The 19,273-nt window shown below is 41.6% G+C and overlaps 1 protein-coding gene across 5 annotated transcripts in view; it reads left to right on the plus strand.

Annotated features, from left to right (window-relative positions):
• Positions 1 to 464: 464 nt before the first annotated feature.
• LOC137627833 (piggyBac transposable element-derived protein 4-like) overlaps positions 465 to 19,273 on the plus strand; it is a 326,978-nt gene continuing 308,169 nt past the window's right edge. For 4 of the 5 annotated variants that reach the window (XM_068359224.1, XM_068359225.1, XM_068359226.1 and 1 more), the window contains exons 1-2: positions 465 to 1,175; positions 12,345 to 12,426. In XM_068359224.1, the coding sequence (XP_068215325.1) occupies positions 12,378 to 12,426 (49 nt within the window). In that variant the 5' untranslated portion in view covers positions 465 to 1,175; positions 12,345 to 12,377. The remainder of the gene's footprint in view (positions 1,176 to 12,344; positions 12,427 to 19,273) is intronic. The other variant, XM_068359223.1, reaches the window with a different exon arrangement.

The raw sequence follows: 19,273 nt of genomic DNA on the forward strand, positions 1-19,273 counted from the left end.
AAGCTTTAAATATTATCAAAGACCAAGTACACAGGATATAGTCAATTTCTTTGGCTGGCCATTCTAATTTCCTTAATACTATACTACTGCTTCTAAATGTTCTTAATTCTTTACAGCTAAACCCATGTTCTGTTGTATCTTCTGCCTCTCAGCTTAACTCAAAAAGCATATAATTTTATCTCAAGTCTATCATAATTTCAACATTGTCGTCATTACTATTACAACTTTCTTAGTGTAAAATTCACCTATGTAATCTTTTGCCATTACCACTTACAAACCACAACTTTGTCATTTCTGCTTTCTACTTTACATGATATTTCTTTGTCTAGTGCTTCCACTCTATATTTTCTTACTTCTTCAATTTCATTATCATATTTGTTTTCATATTTCTATAATACTTTACCCCAAAATCTCTGTCTGTACTCTGTTTCCCTTATTTGGTTTTAGTCTAGTCACACTTCTAGTTTTAGGTACGACTGGTTGGCTTCAAGGTTTGGCCTGACATTGACATGCTTGTAAAGAACTAAAAGAAGGAGTACGGCCAGTGACGTGCCTGTAAACATGGCATACCCCTGGTGATGTGCTGCTTATAAACAATTAAAACAAATCATAACGAATCATACGGCCAGTGGCGTGCCTGTAAAGAATATATACCGCCGCAATCGGCCGCATACGCGATTACGGCCAGTGACGTGCCTATAAACAAGGTATACGGCCAGTGACGGGCCTATAAACAAGGCATACGGCCAGTGACGTGCCTATAAACAAGGCATACGGCCAGTGACGTGCCTATAAACAAGGCATACGGCCAGTGACGTGCCTATAAACAAGGCATACGGCCAGTGACGTGCCTATAAACAAGGCATACGGCCAGTGACGTGCCTGTTAAGAATGTATATCACTGCATACGGCCAGTGAGTCAGTGACGTGCCTGTTAAGAATATATACCGCCGCATACGGCCGGTGACGTGGTTGTTAAGAATGTATACCGCCGCATACGGCCAGTGACGTGCATGTAAACAAGGCATACGGGCGATACGGCCGTGGCTACTTATTTTCATTAGCCCCGTGACCCATGTTCCCGAATAACCAGCCGCCAACGGGAACATGGATACGTAAATCGTAAATACTCACGTAAATATCAAAGATTGACGACTCAATGCTCCCCGTAAAAGGTAAGCCTTCGTATACTACGGGAAGTAATGTTATTAATTTCGACAGAGTTAAGAATAAAACAAGGGAACCATCACGAGCAGTACATTACATATGTCATATTTTAACATTGTTTCTGCTCTTTAAATATTATATATTAATTGTTCGTTACTTCTCTTGTAGTTTATTTCCATTCCTCATTGGGCTACTTTTCCCCGTTGGAGCCCTTCTGTTATAGCAGCCTGCCTTTCTAACTAGGGTTGTAGCTTGGCTAGTAATGATAAAAAATATGAGTTTGATACGGTAAATATATGATACTTTCATTTCTAGCCATTTACATGAACCTATATTTTGGTTAGTGTTATGTTGGGGAAGTGCCAAAAAGAAGTAATTTGCAGCAATATTAATTGTCAGAAATGTACGACAAACGTTAAGTTGGAAGAAATATTTGCTATGTGTAAGTGACATCTAGGTGCCATAATTTCTTAAGCTATGACTGAAATATCACATTTTTAAAGGGTAACAAATAGAAGAATACTGCTTAACTGAAGGTCTCCACCTGACCTAACCTAGGACCTGTATCCTTATCTACTGGGAGGGCCTCGCCCCCTGGTGACCCCCCATACACTGCTTTATTCTTACGCAACTCCCTTAAACTATTGCATCCTTACCTGCTTACTTGGCCCCCTTAAACTATTGTATCCTTACCTACTTGTCTCCTTGCAACCCCCCCCCCCCTTCTTAGACTGCTGTAGCTTTACCTACCTGCCGTACACTGCCGTATCCTTACTTGCTTACGTAGCCCCCTTAGATCGATGTATCCTTACGTACTTGCCTCCTTGCGACCCCCCCCCCTTAGACAGACGCATCGTTAACTAACCCCCAATGGTTGCCGTATCGTTACCTGTCCACCTACTCTCCTTAGACTGTTGTATCCTTACCTACTTGTCTCCCAGCTACCTCCCCCTTAGATTGCCATATCCTTTACTTCTTTACTTAACCTTAAGACTAAGTCACAACCTTGTGTTTGCTTACTAAATATCTTCATTCCTAGTAAGGTAACATTAAATCATCATAATATTTCATAAATTGTAAAAATCGCTTCATATCGTATTTCAGGCCAAAATATTCAACAGTTTCATCATTAGTATGCACATTGTTGGTAATCCTTTCCTGGAGTTTTGGAGGTCGAAGGTCTTTGTAGATGGTGGGAGCACTGGGGCTGCCCCATTTACGTACAGGTGATAGTATAATTTTCAAGAAACTATTGCCTCATTTTTCCTATATAACACTCGTAATCACCAACTGTGTCTTAAAGTACAACCAGGCCACACTGTGGTCATGATGGAACTGAAGTGAAAATGGATTGGGGATGGATGCTGTGAAAGTTCGTCAGAGAACTTATGCATAAGCAGTCGTAAGCTCTTAATTGATTATAAAAAATCCTCTGATAAATACGTCATTCCGAAAACATAGAAAGTTCCCCAAAGTGATCGAAATCCAAACATGCACAATAATCCATCATTGGTCTCCAAAACATAAATACTGGACTTCAATTTTGAAACAGACCTCACATTTTAATCAAACAATACAGAAGATATGCCCCATCTCCCATTAATTATACTGGGATAAATGCCAAACTAGCCAGCAATCATCCATTTCTTATAGCGAATTCCAGTTTTTCTAGAAATTAAAGTATCATATATTAACCCATGCAACTGTCAGCAAGTTGATATGACCCTGAAATTTGTACACTTGCCCATGTATGGGTTTGAGCCAGACTACGATTCTTGTTTTATCTCACGGCTAGGCTGAACACCCCCCACCATTCATTTTTACTTAGCAGGTTCAAAAGTTTTGTGTTTGCTTTCTAACTACCATTTGACTTTGTATGGCAGCTGTCAGAAACAATATACTCTATGTTAATGTGTGACTCCTGCTTTAGTGTGTAGCCTAATTATACCTTGAAGTGGGGAAATTATATTGATATTGTATGATGTAGTTTGATATAAGTGTGTGGATAGGAAAATTAGAAATCTTTATGCTGCTAACTTAGTAAGTTATGTCAATGGTGAGTCTGTCGATACTTGCATCAGCCACTTGATTGATGACCCCTCACAGTAGAATTGGGGAGTTAAGAGCCATAGTTTGTCTCTTTTGTCAGATTGCACTGGATATTAGAGTCACTTTGAGTGGCCTCTTTGAGTGACTTAGTTATTAGGGCACTTTCATACCAAAGTGGCAAATAAAAAATGGCAATTGCTACATTTCACTGATTTCAGACCAGATTATATGGTTAAGTTATAGAATAGTACAATATTAATTAGGGTATTGGAATTTTCATAATTGAATATATCCTTGCAAATACACGGTTTTGAATCCAATTTATTATTGTCGGAAACTACTATCAACCAAGTTACAGATTTTAATGAGAAAATTCCCGTTCAGCTCTTATTGACATCTTGACACCTGCCACGGAAACCTCCTTCATCCAGACAGTTCAGGAAAAAAATGATAGGCGGTGCTTCTGTTGTAAGTTACATGTTCGAAAAGAAGAAGGGTCCAGTGTATTATATTCTAAACCTCTTGGGTATTTGTTTCCAATATCAGAATATCTAATGTAATTAAAGCTCTTATTTTGTTTTATGTTAACAGTGATAGGTTAGGTTAGAAATGTGCGTTTGATATATATTTAGTCTGGTAAAAGGGAAATGAAAGCCAATCTCAATGTTTGAACAAATGCTGGAGCGCGAAGATACAACTCGCCCCTTTCTTGAGAGTGTACGGTATATCATTGGTTTCAATCAGCCAGTTATATATTTCCAAGTACTATGATATAAATGTGATTTATTTTGTTGTTCTGTTTTATCATCTTATTTCATGGAAGCTGGGTTTGTATCATATATCTGTTCGAACTGTATTAAACTCAAAATGTTACAAACTATTATAAATGCTAGCCCACATGGCTAACGGACTACTATCCCCCTCGTGGAATGGATCCCTCCTTTGACTTTGTACCAATCTTTTTTGAACAGGTCAGGCCCTATCAGCTTATTCATCCCTATGATAGACAGATAGTAGTTTTCTAGAGTCTATTCCTTAGCTTGAATATGGGACCAGGTTGATTGACATTACATACTAGGGAAGAAAAAGAACCAACCAGTTTGTATCTAAGGGTACTTTTGACCCACCGATCAGTGAGGTCTCCCTACTTAGAGGATGATGGTTTGTATTTTGCATAGGAACGAATCACAAATTTATAAAGTAATTTTTATTCGTTCCAGCACCACTACAAACCCTACGCAAATTATTGGAGTTCTTTCGGCGAAGCCGGAAGACTAGCCTTTGAGACTTTTAAGCGCGGTGGCAACTACCTAACCCGGTAGTTAGTGGGGGTTGCCAGCCACCCCTCTCACACATACCATTGTGTTTGAGCCACTTTTTCTTTTGGCTTTGAGGAGAACGGATGTGTCAGCTCTCTTCTCTCTCAAAAGACTTTTGGCCATTGACTATACTCTGATTCTTTTTCTCTTTTGGGTGTGCATGTTGCTTCTTCCTGCCATGCCATCCATTATGCAGACTTGTTCAGTGCCTGAAAAACCCGATTGTTGGATCTTCATGTCCTCCGTCGAGACAGACCCCCTTTCATTCTAGTCACCTATGAGGAGTGTAGGGAGTAGTTTGTCTCCAGTGAGAGAGATTTGGGCGTCGGTACAAGAAGAAGTCCAAGAGGGACTCTTTACCTTTGAGGTCTAATTTGAGTGGGAAGAAACCTTGGACATCTTCCTTGGTCTTCCCGAAGCTCTCGCTTGCTTCGTCTCTTCTGAGGATCGGTCAAGTAGGAGCGTAGACCGGCTAACTACAGGACAACCCCATGGATCTAGGTTCACTGCTGCTTCCCCTATAGAAACAACTTTGCTCCTGCCCTCGGGGGAATCCTCTCCGATGTAAAAAGGTTTGGCCGTTGCTTGGGGTTGCAGGGCCGCTTTCAAAGGACGTCTTGGTAGAACTTCTGCAGCGCAGTGCCCAGAGAAGACCTTCTGTGCCGTCCTCCGAGGTAGAAGTCCTTTCACTCATAGGTGCTCTGATTGACGCCCTTATTGTCTGTGAGGCTAGTCCTGTGCGCTGACGAGACCAGCATGTCTGCTTGTGACCCCATTGCTGACCTTCTGCTGACAACAGGAATGCCCTCCAACACAAGATCTCTTCATCTTCCAGGGACTGTAGTCCCCTGCACTTGTCCAGACATTTGCCCTTGCCCTCCATCAGGAAAAAGTGCTCTAGTTCCAGGGATCGACAATATTCTCGCCACTCTCCTGCTCGTGATCACCGCTTCGCTTGTGATTGTTACTCGTCACTTGTCATCTTGTGATCGTTACTTGCCAGCTCGTAATTGTTACTCTTCTGATTGCAGTTCTCCAGCTCGTGATCATCACTCACCTGCTTGCCGTTCACTAGCTCCTGGATGTTCTATCTCAGTCCGCTGTTCCTCAGCTCACGGTTACTCGTCACTTCATGATCGCCGTTTGCCAGCTCACCCTTCACTTTGTAGACAGTCTTCTGACAGACATTTGCCAGCTCGATGCTCTCTAGCGCGATACTCTCCATCTCGCAGCCAACCAAAGTTTCGCGCTCCTGCTCGCCACTCGCCGGTTCGCCGATCGCTAGCTTGTCGATCTACAGTTCAACGATCGTCAGCAAGCTGCGTGCCAAGGCGTCGCCCGCCATCTTTTGATCGTCACTCGCCAGCTCGTCGGACTCCTTCCCACAGGTCTCTTAGACGTGATCACCACTCTCCAGCGTGTTCACCATAATCTGCACGGGGTCAACGTGCTGCCGTGAGCAATCACGGTTCTGCACCTTGACAGGCCAAGAATGAGCCTCCCAGAGCATCAGCGGGCATTCTGGAGCAGCCCACTTCTTGCCCGGTCTCGCCAGCAGGAGGCAGACACCCAATTCCTTTTCCTGAGGAGTTTAGGAAACCTCCAAATAGGTTTACAGGCATCTCCATCACTCCAGACCATCCTAGGAAGACCATGCAAGAGGATCTTCAGATGCCTGTCGTCTTGACCCAGGTAAGCGTCCCGCAAGATCATGCAAAAAATGAAAAGATCTGCAATAGTTGTTTGGATCCTGAGCATGGACTCTACACTCCGATTTCAGAGTGCAGTAATCGTAGCCAGAATCATAGAGCGACTAATAAGAAATATCCTCAATATGAAATACAAGCTGCTGTTCAGAAGTCAGATGCACAGTATATCAATGTAAGATAAAAAAAAACAAAAGTTATGTCAATGCCTTAAAATCTAAGGATGCTGGACATCCAGAAAGAATTACAACACTGCCTAGACCAGGTAATATAAAGCATCCTATTTCTAAATCACCTCCTAGGGCTATTATCATCCGTCACAATTTAGATTCGATTCCTCATAAAAAAAGGCACCACCTCCTTCCTCTAAGTCTGCAACACCTCAGATGAACAGCCCAAGGCTCTCTTCTTGGGCAGCATCATTACCAGATCTAGGAGAGGAATCCTATGCTAGGGAGCTTCCGGATATACCTGTCATGATGGAGATACATAATCCGAATGGCTCTCCATCTATCAATCGAAAGAAAAAGGAGACCACCATCCCTCTCCCCTCCAAATTACCTATTGCAAATCTGTACAATATTTTATCTGAAAAAGATAATGAACTTAAAAAAATTTAAATATATCAAAGATTAAATGTCGAGGTTTATCATCCCCCTCAACAATGATGTCAGGATGCCAGAGAACTTCAAATCAATCAATCAATCCACCTCAACAATAAATAAGAAGGCAGCTAAGAACATCAAACTAAGCTTAGAAAAACCTTTTTCAAAGAGAGTATCAGACTCCCATTGATGAAAAAACTGATTGGAAGACTTCAACGGAATCAACTTTATTTTCTCTTCCATATTACAGTGGAACTGTCAAGGTCTGTGGGTTAAATATGAAGAACTTAAGCATGAGCACCATAATATATGTTTACAGAAAAACAAACTTGATGATAACACTCCCTGTCCTTGTAGATATATTAGCTATAGGACACCATATGATCAACAAGTAGGGAGACATGGCAGAAGTCTTACATATGTTTGTTGAGATATTCCCCAAATATCTTTGTCTATTTGTACACCTCTGCAGGCAGTGTTTGTACGATTGATATAGGAAGAAAATAAACCATTTGTTCTCTTTACTTGCCTCCAAATGACATCTCATTTGATAATTTAGTAGAGGTGATTCAACAACTCCCTCAGCCTTTTCTTTTACATGGAGATTTGAATGGCAGACAACCTTTATGGGACGATGTTTTAGCAAACACAAGGGTCAATATCATATCATCAATTGGGGAAAATGAAGATATGGAACTCTTTATTATAGGAGAGCCCATACACTTTCATGTTCAGACGGGTACCCTGTCATGCATTGACCTTTCAATTGCAAGCTCCAACTGCCGTCTCGATGTTCAATGGAGAATATTAGGTGATTCGTTTACTAGTGATCATGCTCCAATTATAAATATGAGCAATAATCCACCCTTACAGAGATCCCCACGATGGAACCTTGACAAGGTGGACTGGAATAGATTTCAGGAGCTAACTGAAATTGAAGGGAATGCAGAACAGTTTGAAAGCGTAGATGATGCCATAGACTTACTGAATGGAACTCTACATACAGCAGGAGTCATTTCAGTTCCCAAAACCACTGGTTTATTTAAACAGCAACCGCAACCAGTCCCCTGGTGGTCATCAGAACTAACTGTCCTGCACAGAGCCGCAAGAAGATTTTCAAATCGATTGCGCAGACGCTGTACTGAGGAGAATTTGATTTTATACAAGAAAGGTAGAGCACAGTTCTGCCGTGCAATGAAAGAAGCTAGGCACCTGTCTTGGATATCTTTTGTTTTCTAAGTCAACAGTAGAACATCACCCTCTCCCTATGGAGGAAAGTGAAGAAGATAAGAAGCAAATTTACCCCCAACCCACCACCAATGTTGAAGGTGAATTGTCGGTATGTGACTGGAGCAACTGAGGTCCATTACTCCAATGTATCATGCAAAAGTGAAGCAGCTCCTGGTCACCAGTATACTAGCATTGAAGAACAGAAAGTTTTAAATTTTTGAACAAAAAAAGAGGAATCTTACTGAGAGAATTTGATTCTGTACTCGCTACTTGTAATGATACAGCCTCTAGACCCGATTGAATTCCATATGCAAGGATTAAACATGTACCTTTTAATATAGTGCTCCCATTTATTATTATTATTATTATTACTTACTAAGCTACAACCCTAGTTGGAAAAGCAGTATGCTATAAGCCCTGGGGCTCCAACAGGGAAAATAGCTCAGTGAGGAAAGGAAAAAAGGAAAATGAAATATTCTAAGAAGAGTAACAACAATAAATATCTCCTATATAAACTATAAAAACTTTAACAAAACAAAAGGAAGAGAAATAAGATAGGAGAGTGTGCTCGAGTGTACCCTCAAGCAAGAGAACTCTAACCCAAGACAGTGAAAGGCCATGGTACAGAGGCTATGGCACTACCCAAGACTAGAGAACAGTGGTTTGATTTTGGAGTGTCCTTCTCCTAGAAGAGCTGCTTACCATAGCTAAAGAGTCTCTTCTACCCTTACCAAGAGGAAAGTGGCACTGAACAATTACAGTGCGACAACCCCTTGGGTGATGAAGAATTGTTTGGTAATCTGTGTTGTCAGGTGTATGAGGATAGAGGAGAATATGTAAAGAATATGCCAGACTATTCAGTGTGTATGTAGGCAAAGGGAAAATGAACCGTAACCAGAGAGGAGGATCCAATGTAGTACTGTCTGGCCAGTCAAAAGACCCCATAACTCTCTAGCGGTAGTATCTCAACGGGTGGCTGGTGCCCTGGCCAACCTACTACTCGTAAGATATCATTAACCCCTCCATGGAAATTACCTGAGAAATCTTTCTGTAAGTATTTTATTGGTATAAAAAAGAACATGACTGACTTAATAGAAGCCAGGGAATCAACTATTATATATACGGATGGCCCCAAATCTGATGTTGGCCTTGGATTTTGAGTATATAGTAGTGCTTTGAATTGTAGAGGTGCACTTCCTGTTGTGGCGTCTATATTTACTGCCGAACTATATGACATACTAATTGCTATTGAAAAAATAGCGTTAAAAGAGGAGGGTAATTTTACGTTCTTTAGTGATGCAAGAAGTTTCTTTCAAGCTTTAGAAGTTTTTAATTTGAGTAACCCTTTAGTTCTAAAGGTTTTAGAATAGCTTTTTCTTAGTGGGCTGTGAGGTATAACGGTTCAATTTTGCTGGGTTCTGGCACACGTAGGTGTGTCTGGAAATGAGAAGGCTGATTTACTGGCAAAGAATGCTGCAGCTGAGCTGCTACTAAGAAGATATGCCATTCTCTGTGATGATTTTATACCTAGCAATAAAAATTTGATTTATAATAATTGGCAACAGCATTAGGATGGTTTAGTTGATAGTAAGATGAGAGGAATAACTAATGTTATCTCCTTGGAGGTATAACAGGATGGCCCAAAAGCAGGAGACTACTCTTTGTTGTCTCCTCATTGGTCACAGTTAGTTGAAACACAAGGTTTTGCTAACTGGCCAACATGAGCCAAATTGAAGCGATTGTTTGGTACCCTCGATAGTGAGGCATTTGTTGACCGAATGCCCCTGCTTATAGTACCAAAATATACAGTATAGCTATTTGTTTGAGGCTTAAAGTGAGGATGGGAGGTTCATCCTTGCCAAGATTCTTGGACAGGATTTGTTGTACTATGCCAGCGGTATTTTTTAGATTTATTGAAGCAGTTCTTCTGAAAGCTATATAAATTTTATAAGGACATCTTAGGTTTTATGGTTTTAAATTGAATACACTCTTATTCTTTATCTGTAACAAACAATATCGGCGTCAATGACATCCGATGTCTAGATGCCCGAGAATTCTAAATCCATCGATCAATCCCTGACTGTGGATCTGTTTGCGACGTCTTTGAACAACAGGATCTCAATCTACTGCTCCCCTGTCCCGGATTCTCAGGCCCTCTTTTCAACAACAGTGGGACAACGTTTGACGTTTACACCTTTTCCTCGTTCTTTCTGGTGAGAAGAGAAATCAACAAGACCAGAACATCCAAGAACCCTCATAGTTCTGCTATATCATCACGCCGAATTGTTCCTGGACCTTCTTCCGCTCCTGACTAAGGTCCCGAGAAAACTCCCTCTACAACACTTATCTTCTCAGACAGCCACTCGTAAACATCTTTCACAAAACCATAGTATCCCTATGATTTTATGCCTGGAGACTATCCAGCATCTCCTTTCTCAGGATATCTGGATACTTTCGGAGATCATCGGCTCTAGTCTACCAGGCCAAATGGACTTTCTTCTGTGGTTGGTGTCGTGGAAGGGGTACCTCTCCCCTCGATTTCACTACTCCAATAATAGCGGAGTTCCTCGTATACCTTCAGGTGGAAAAGCTCCTCTCAGTCTTGGTGGTGAAAGGCTACTGCTCAGCCTTGAGTCTTGCTTTTATGCTGAAAGGAGTTGATATTTCCTCTTCGTGGAGTTTTCTCTCCCACATATGGAATTTTGAACGTACCTGCCCTCAGTCGGAAGTTAGACCACCCCCATGAAATGTGATTCGCGTCCTTTGGTCTCTGAAGGGTGCTCCCTACGAACCATTATGCCAGGCATCAGATTGCCGCCTCACTGAAGAAGGTTTTCTTACATGTTGTGGCTTCGGCTAAGAGAGTTAGCGAACTCCATAGTCTTTTCTATGCTGTCTCCCATTCAAGGGGATGGTGGGACGTAATGCTCGGCTTCGTCCCTGAGTTTATCGCCAAGACTTAAAATCTGGAAGTATTGGATCTTAGATTGGATTGGAAGTCTTCGTAAGGGTCAACTGTTACATTTTCCAGTGAGGAGTTTGAGGTGCTATCTCAAGAGAACAGTAGCAGCTCGCCTCGAGTGTCAGCACTTTGTCAGAAGGGGGAAAGCCAAGAGGAGGATCACCAAGACCACCATTTCTGATTGGATTCGCAAGGTCATAGACCTAGTACTGAATCCTGATCCTCATCCTTAGACAAGACGACCCAGAGCTCATGATGTTAGGGGTATCGGCACGTCCCTAGTGATCAAGAGGAACTACTCTGTGATACAGGTCTCACTAGCAGGCATGTGGAAGCGTCAGACGACCTTCACTGCCTCCTATCTGCAAGACGTGACCTAAAGGAACATGGAGACGTTCTTCATTGGCCCTTTGGTGCTTGCACAACCAGTGGTTTAAATACCTCAGGCTCTTTGATGGACAAGTAACAGATGGTTGAGGGCAGAAGTTACCCAGTATTAGTCTGGGATGAATGTTAAGAATGACTGGCTCTTTCTTTCATCTTCTCTCTTGGGGAACAGCACCTATGGTCCTCTGCAAGCTGGCCTCATCGTTCTGCAGGTAAAACCATTTCTCGTGTGTAACCTTGTATAGAAATAATACTTGTTGCACCCCTATACCCCTGGGCAAGGTGGAATTGGGTAACATCTATGGTTGATTCAAAGATGCTTAAGTTTCTGTTAGTATCACACAATCACAAAGATTGCTCAGGCAGCTAACTGTGCTTTGCATGGAATTTAGCAAGGGGTCAGGGTTTCTCCCTGTTACATGCAGAGCATGTACGATAAAACCCCAGGTATAAAACCACCCAGTTGATTCGGATTTCCACCCTCCTAAAGGGTGAGTCATCCCAAATAAAGAGCAAGAGTGTTTTTATTTAATGTTGGAACAAATGGCAAATTTGAAAATAATCTGTATTTTTCCTAACGATACAGACCTTGAGCTCTTTATACAAATTTGATCCACATTCGTCTATCCCTCTGTAAATCTTGCCTGCAATCAAAAGTGACGAGACACGCCGATGTGTGTGGGAGCAAGGTAGCCGGCTACCCTCCCTAACCCCCGCTGACTAGTGGCGGGGTAGTTACGCCTCGCTAAAAGTCTTATGGCTAGTCTTCCAGCTTTGCCGAAAGTTTGTATTGTTAGGAAAAGTACAAATTACTTTGAAATTTGTCATATTTGCCCTTCATTTCATATTAGAAAGTTTCATTTTTTTTCTCTTTTCACTTCTTGTTCAATCAAATTGATTTTGTTGTTCTTAATTTCAGACACTTTTAGAAAAAGGAAAAAATCTTGATGAGATGGCATTTGTCAACTCTGCAGCTCCCACGCCCATCAAGTATATTCCAAGTAAGTGGCATGTTATGCTTAGTAGATTAACCCTGTGTGTCATTTAAGAGTACAGTATATGACAAGAATTTAAGATACCTGTATATTATTTGACAAATTTTCTCTTGTGCAATCAGAAATGATGCACAGTATATTATTATACGATTATGGCTCCTGGGTCTGGGCACCCAAAAATATATTATTTTATGGCTCGTGACTGGGAACCAAACATATAATAGAATATATATACTATGACTGGCAAGTTAATCAACCTCTCAAATTCCAAACTCACTTGGTTGCTTTTATATTAAAACAGTTACACTTTAAAATATTAATACACAAATTCTGAGACAGTTAAATAACTCACAGACAGCAATTTATAAAAGTACACTCAAAACTAAACTGGGTGATTATTATTACGAATAAACTTACCAAGGTTCATTAACAGGATGATCCTTTACAAAAATAGATATACATACATACATATACCAAAGGCACTTCCCCCAATTTTGGGGGGTAGCTGACATCAACAAATGAAACAAAACAAAAAAAAGGGGACCTCTACTCTCTACGTTCCTTCAGCCTAACCAGGGACTCAACCGAGTTCAGCTGGTACTGCTAGGGTGCCACAGCCCAACCTCCCACATTATCCACCACAGATGAAGCTTCATAATAGATATATTCCATATAAATTACAACACTTTGGAAAAGAATTCACATAATAACAAATCCAATCACTCAAAATATTAAGTCTGAAGAAAACTTTGATTAAGACAAAAATGTTACGATCTGAAAATTATATAATTACTTGACTTGAAATGTTAAGTCTGAATAATCTTTAGACTAAGAAAAAAGAAATAAAACTTACAAAAATGATACAATTACTTGTTTCACTTGAAATGAAATCTGAATACAATATTTAAGGTTGACACAATAAAAATAGATAACCAGATCACAATACAAATACCTAACCTTCCTACAGGGTCAGTTACAAAAACTTTACACAATGCTAACACAACCTGATACAATGAATTCAATATCACCGTTTCGTCTTAACGTATCTTTTCAACACACGATTTGCTTAAGAGCATAGAGTCACTTAGGAGAGGACACACTATAGGTACTCAGAGAGATAGGGAATTTTTGGCTCTTTCACAAGACGGCTGCTTCTTTATTACTTCTATGCAGCACTGGGGGACTTATGTATAAGACTTAGCTACTTCAAGAAGATTCCAGGAGAGCGTGTTTTGGAAGCATGGGGGCAGGGCAAGGCATCAGAGTTACCAAGTGTCGCTCTCTTGAACGTGTACTCATGCCATGCCAGACAGCTAGCTCCGCCCCCCTTGTCCCCGAAATAAAAAAAGAACAATATCACTAGGTTTTTCGCGAAAATTCCAAAGCACATGGTACCCAAAACAATTGCGTACTCTCTCTCAAACATGACGCAATACCTCATAAAAATATAAAAGAACACTGCATAAGCCATTGTTCATATTTAATATACTTACGTCTACAAGAGAAGAACTCGTCTGTCTCCCCATCTTTACTGCCAATGTATTAATATGCAAAGCACGGACTCAGTGTGCACAAGCAAGACAGTTCAGGCTCTATTTAATGACAGCATCTCCAATGGTGAAAACCCTCTACTTTAGGTGACGTCAATGCTACGTCATCATTGTACTGTATCGACAAAAGAACCAACGTTTCAGTCGGAGATAGTGCCACCTTCCCGTAAACTTAATCCCAACTGTCATCTTACCTTCAGTTGTTGTTGATCAATATCATTACGGTACTACCAAGAGAAGAATCTTAGTTTTTAATTCTGACTCATTCGCCGTTTTGTAGTCGTTATCCCCTACTTCTTGGGGAAAATAAATGATGCTATCAGTATTGCCTGCAATCATGATAACCAACGTTTTTTGGGCGCTGTGTGTGTTGACTGCCTAATGACTATATATAATAGGGTGAGTAAAAGTGTCCACTGATGGAAAATACTATCATTGTTAAAGACCGATCCCTTGGTTTGTTTGGAGAGATTTTAGACCTAAATAAAGTAAGTGGAATCAGTTATGAGATGTACGAAAAGGGAAGGTGGTGCGAGGTTGAATGTCATGTTGAATGGAGAGTTACTTGAGGAGGTGGATCAGTTTAAATACTTGGCGTCTGTTGTTGCAGCAAATGGTGGAGTGGAAGCAGATGTACATCAGAGAGTGAATGAAGGTTGCAAAGTGTTGGGGCCAGTTAAGGGAGTAGTAAAAAATAGAGGGTTGGGCATGAATGTAGAGAGAGTTCTGTATGAGAAAGTGATTGTACTAACTGTGATGTATGGATCGGGGTTGTGGGGAATGAAAGTGATGGAGAGACAGAAATTGAATGTGTTTGAGATGGAGTGTCTAAGGAGTATGGCTGGTGTATCTCGATTAAATAGAGTTAGGAACGAAGTAGTGAGGGTGAGAACGGGTGTAAGAAATGAGTTAGCAGCTAGAGTGGTTATGAATGTATTGAGGTCGTTTGGCCATGATGAGAGAATGGAAAATAGCTGTCTGCTAAAGAAGGGATGGATGGAGTGAAGGAAGCTCTGGGTGGTAGGAGGATAGATGTGAGAGAGGCAAGAGAGCGTGTTAGAAATAGGAATGAATGGCGAGCGATTGTGACGCAGTTCTGGTAGGCCTTGCTGCTTCCTCCGGTGCCTTGGATGACCGCGGAGGTAGCAGCAGTAGGGGATTCAGCATTATGAAGCTTCATCTGCGGTGGATAACGGGGGAGGGTGGGCTGTGGCACCCTAGCAGTACCAGCCGAACTCTGTTGAGGTCCCCTTTTTTGTTTCATTTGTTTGATGTCGGCTACCCCCCAAAATTGGGGGATGTGCCTTGGTATATGTATGTATGTATGTAACTTGAAAAATTACAAAACATAATAATAATAAGACTGATAAAAGGTGTCCCACCCCGAGAAAGGATCACTCCTATACTAATTAATTTAGACTCCCTGCCTATTAAAGTGAGAATTGAGTTTAAAACATGTACAATAATCCATCAAGTTATCAGAATCGGATGTCCAAAATATCTAAGAGATTTGCTACATGTTGTGCAGCCAATAAATTGTATTGACACAAGAATAGTTTCAGATGGTTTCAAATTATTCGAACCTAGATAGTAAATGTCTACTGTAGGCTCTAGAGCCTTTAAATATGCTGCCCTGAGACCACACAATAAGCTCCCACTGGACATTCTAAAGACTGAGTGTATTGAGGCTTTCATGAGGAAACTGAAGACTTTCATATTCTCAAAGTGCTTAGATAGTGTGGATTTGACAATAAACAAGCAATATAAAATGTAAATTGTTGAATGCTTTCAAATGAACATGAAAAAATGATTGTGGAGGTCCTGTAGAGAGTAGGATTCCTCTGCTGTATAGGACCAGAAAACAGCCCTTAAAGTAAGTAAAGTGTACTAACCCTCTTCTGGGTGATAATTGAGGTTATCGAATGAAAACAAAATCACTTGTACCCAGGTTGGATGTGGTAACTCTGCTAACCACAACTGTGGTCACAAGTGTTGTTGCTTCTATAGTGTATGCTTTGCTGTTTGGAGCAGGGCTAGGGACCTTGTCAATTCTGATTGTTTGCAGTTGGTCCATTCATCTCGAAAGATAATGCTGTACTCCTTCTTTCAAAGTGGAGGAAAGAATTTGTTAAGATCACTGTTTCTACTATTTACCCAGCAATGGCCTAAAAAATCTCATCTGCTCTTCAGTTCCAAGTATAGTAGTTGGGGGTTTAGGAAATGGGGTCAGGGTGAACCAGTACCTTCTCCAAATACAGTGATTTAGTTCATGAGTCACATTTTATAGATAAATTGTCTAATTCATTCAAGCCCTACAAAAACACCCCATTAAATTTTATAATAAGGCTAAACTGTACTTACCGCAATGAAATACAACCAAATACTGTACGTTTGAATCATTCAGTACATAATCTAACCGTTAATACCTATAAATGGAATAATTATTAGGACATAATGCCTTAATAAATAGAAAATAAAAAAATGTGGAACCTTACCTTTGGAGTAAGGCGATGTCCGAAAGCAAAAGTGTTGGAAGTGAAGAACAAACGGCAGGAAACAATAACAAGAAGAAAAATAAGATGATTTTCTTTATTAAACACAATAAATGGCAGAAAACATTAATAAACTTTACAAAAACTTAAAATTAAATTTCTTTTTCTTGCCTTTTTCTCCTTTAAAATTTCATTTTTACTTTACGTTGTCTACTTTTTACATCACTTGGAGCTTCCTCGTGGCCTACTAAAGGCCAAGGAAGTTTATTCCTGCCTGCTTCATAAAATGCTCTCCTGAGCAGTTGCTGATTAGAACTCCTTGGAGTTCCTCGGGTAATTCCTTTGGGGGTAACTCAAAGAGCAAGCTTCGACTTCGTTCTTAGGCAACGCTCGATGTCAATCTTCAATTTGGAGTTCCTCGGGTAACCCCTTCATTGGTAACCCAGAGGACAAGCTTTGACTTTGTTCTTAGGCAACACTCGATGTCAACCTTCAAGCTTGTTGAGGGGCAGCAGAGAGTGCTGCCCGGAGGTTTGCCTCCAGCTGTTGGAACTTTCCCTTCTGAGGGAGAGTCCCTCCACCAAGCACTGTTCGGCAATCTTCCTGTTTGTGGGAAAAATTGCTGACAGCGGCAGATGGTGTTGGTCGCCTTTTCCCGTTCATGGAAGAGACCTCCTTCACCTGTTCTGAGGATTCCTCCGGTGGGAATTGGATTCGTCCAGTCCTGTCCATCGCGCTGATGTCTGCCTTTCCTGTATGCTCGATCGGACTCCTCTGGAATTATTCTGGGGGAACCCAGAGAACAATCTTTGGCTTGGCACACTTGATGTCAGCTTTCAACTTGAGCTTAAACTCTTTGAGGAGAAAACAGAGAGTGTAGCCAGGAAGTTCACCTCTAGGTGTTGGAACTCTCCCTTCTGAGGGAGAGTCTCGCCAACAATCACTGGTCAGCAATCTTCCTGCTTGCAGGGAAAATCGCCGACTGCGGCAGCAGACTTTGGTTCTTTTTTTCTTGTCTGTGGGAAAGGCTTCCTTCACCTGTTGGTCTCCCCTTCGGGGATTCCTCCGGCGAGACCTGGATTCATCCACTTCCCCTCTAAGGGAGAGTACCCCCACTAGCCACTCTTTGGTAATCTTCCTGCTTGCAGGAAGAATAGCTGACAGCAGCAGCAGACAGTGGTCACATATTCCCATCCACAAGAAAGACTTCCTTCACCTGTTTGGTCTCCCCTTTCGGGGGATTCCACCGCCGGGAATTGGATTCAACCATTCCCCATCATTGTTCTTCAGAGCAAGCTGCATTGGCGTCAGTCTTGTCTTGCCCATCAGACTTGTCTCTCCAGCAAGACTCGTCACACCAGCTAACTCGTCTGCAACTCCCGACGTAGATCCTGAGAGAACTCCCTCCGCGACATGATCTACTCTTAACAGCCACATGTGAACATTGTTCACAAAGCTGTATCATCGCTGTGACTTCCCTCCTCGAGACTATCCAACTCCTCTCTCAGAGTCTTTTCCGCAACAAGTTGCTAAGAGGATGTCTGGATGCTTGCATAGATCTTCGTCTTTGGTCTACCAGGGCAAGTGGACTGTAGTTGGTGCGACCCAAGACTCCAAGCAAGCAAATCTTCACCTGACCTCGATGACAGGTCTCCCGGTAGTGTTGGCTGCAACCTAGAGAGTGTACGAACCCCTTGGGCTGCCCTCAATGTCTATCATTAATGGTGATGGGTCAGGTAATACTCAACTTCGTTCCTGGTATCTCTGATCCCAGAATTCGAGGCCTTCAGATTGGGAGTCCTTCTTAGCATGACCAATTATCCAGATCAATGGATACAATGCCAGGGAGAAACTGGCGGCACTATCTCAAGGACACTACAGATGCTTGGCTCTGAGTGTCAGCACTCTTTGTCAGTGCGGGAAAGGTCAAGGGAAAGATCTCCTAGAACTCGTTCTCAGCTTGGAGTTGCAAGGTCATGTACTGAGTGTTTAATCCTGATCCTTCTCCTTATAAAGGAGACTGAGAGCTCATAATGGTAGGGGTAGGATTACGCCTTAGCATTTTATGAAAACTACTCTGTGAAGCAGGCCTTGGCATTTGGCGTGTGGAAGCGCCAAATAACATTCACAGCCCACTTCCTGCTGTGGAGGATTAATTTTATTTTGCTTTTGGTTTTGTCAAAAAAAAAAAAAAAGAGAGAGAGAGAGAGAGAGAGAGAGAGAGAGAGAGAGAGAGAGAGAGAGAGAGAGAGAGAGAGAGAGAGAGATAGAGAGAGAGAGAGAGAGTGTGTGTGTGTGTGCGCGCGACGGCATGATAAATGTCTTGGGCAAATGTATATTTTATTTGACTGTAGCAGGAGTCAGTTGTGTCCCGAATGCTGGATTATCATTTTTCTTTTGATCATCGACCAGCCAGCTTGGAAGTGATTTTTTGTATAAGCGCCATAATTCCTCCTTTGGACTCCTTTGTAGTTTTATTTTGGCCTGGAAGGTGTTGCTTGCCAGCCGTGTATATATGAATTGCTTGATGATGACGACCCGGACCGGGCAATGAATGTAGGAATAGACTGTGGATATATAGAATTTTGAGCATTGATGACCCGGCTGTAAAATACGGATTTTTTCTTTTATGATAATGGCGATGATGATGTTGATAACGAGAATGATGATGACCACCACTTAAGTGATTGCTCAGTCGAATTGGCTGTACGATATTATTGTTTGCCACAAAGTTGCGGCAGTGGGCTAGAAGGACTGTTGCCCGTGTGTGGACGGCGCTGACCACACACAAACGTGTATTAAATATTTAAA

The sequence above is a fragment of the Palaemon carinicauda genome, chromosome 35 (assembly GCF_036898095.1).
Source record: "Palaemon carinicauda isolate YSFRI2023 chromosome 35, ASM3689809v2, whole genome shotgun sequence".
NCBI classification, from domain to species: Eukaryota; Metazoa; Arthropoda; class Malacostraca; order Decapoda; family Palaemonidae; genus Palaemon; species Palaemon carinicauda.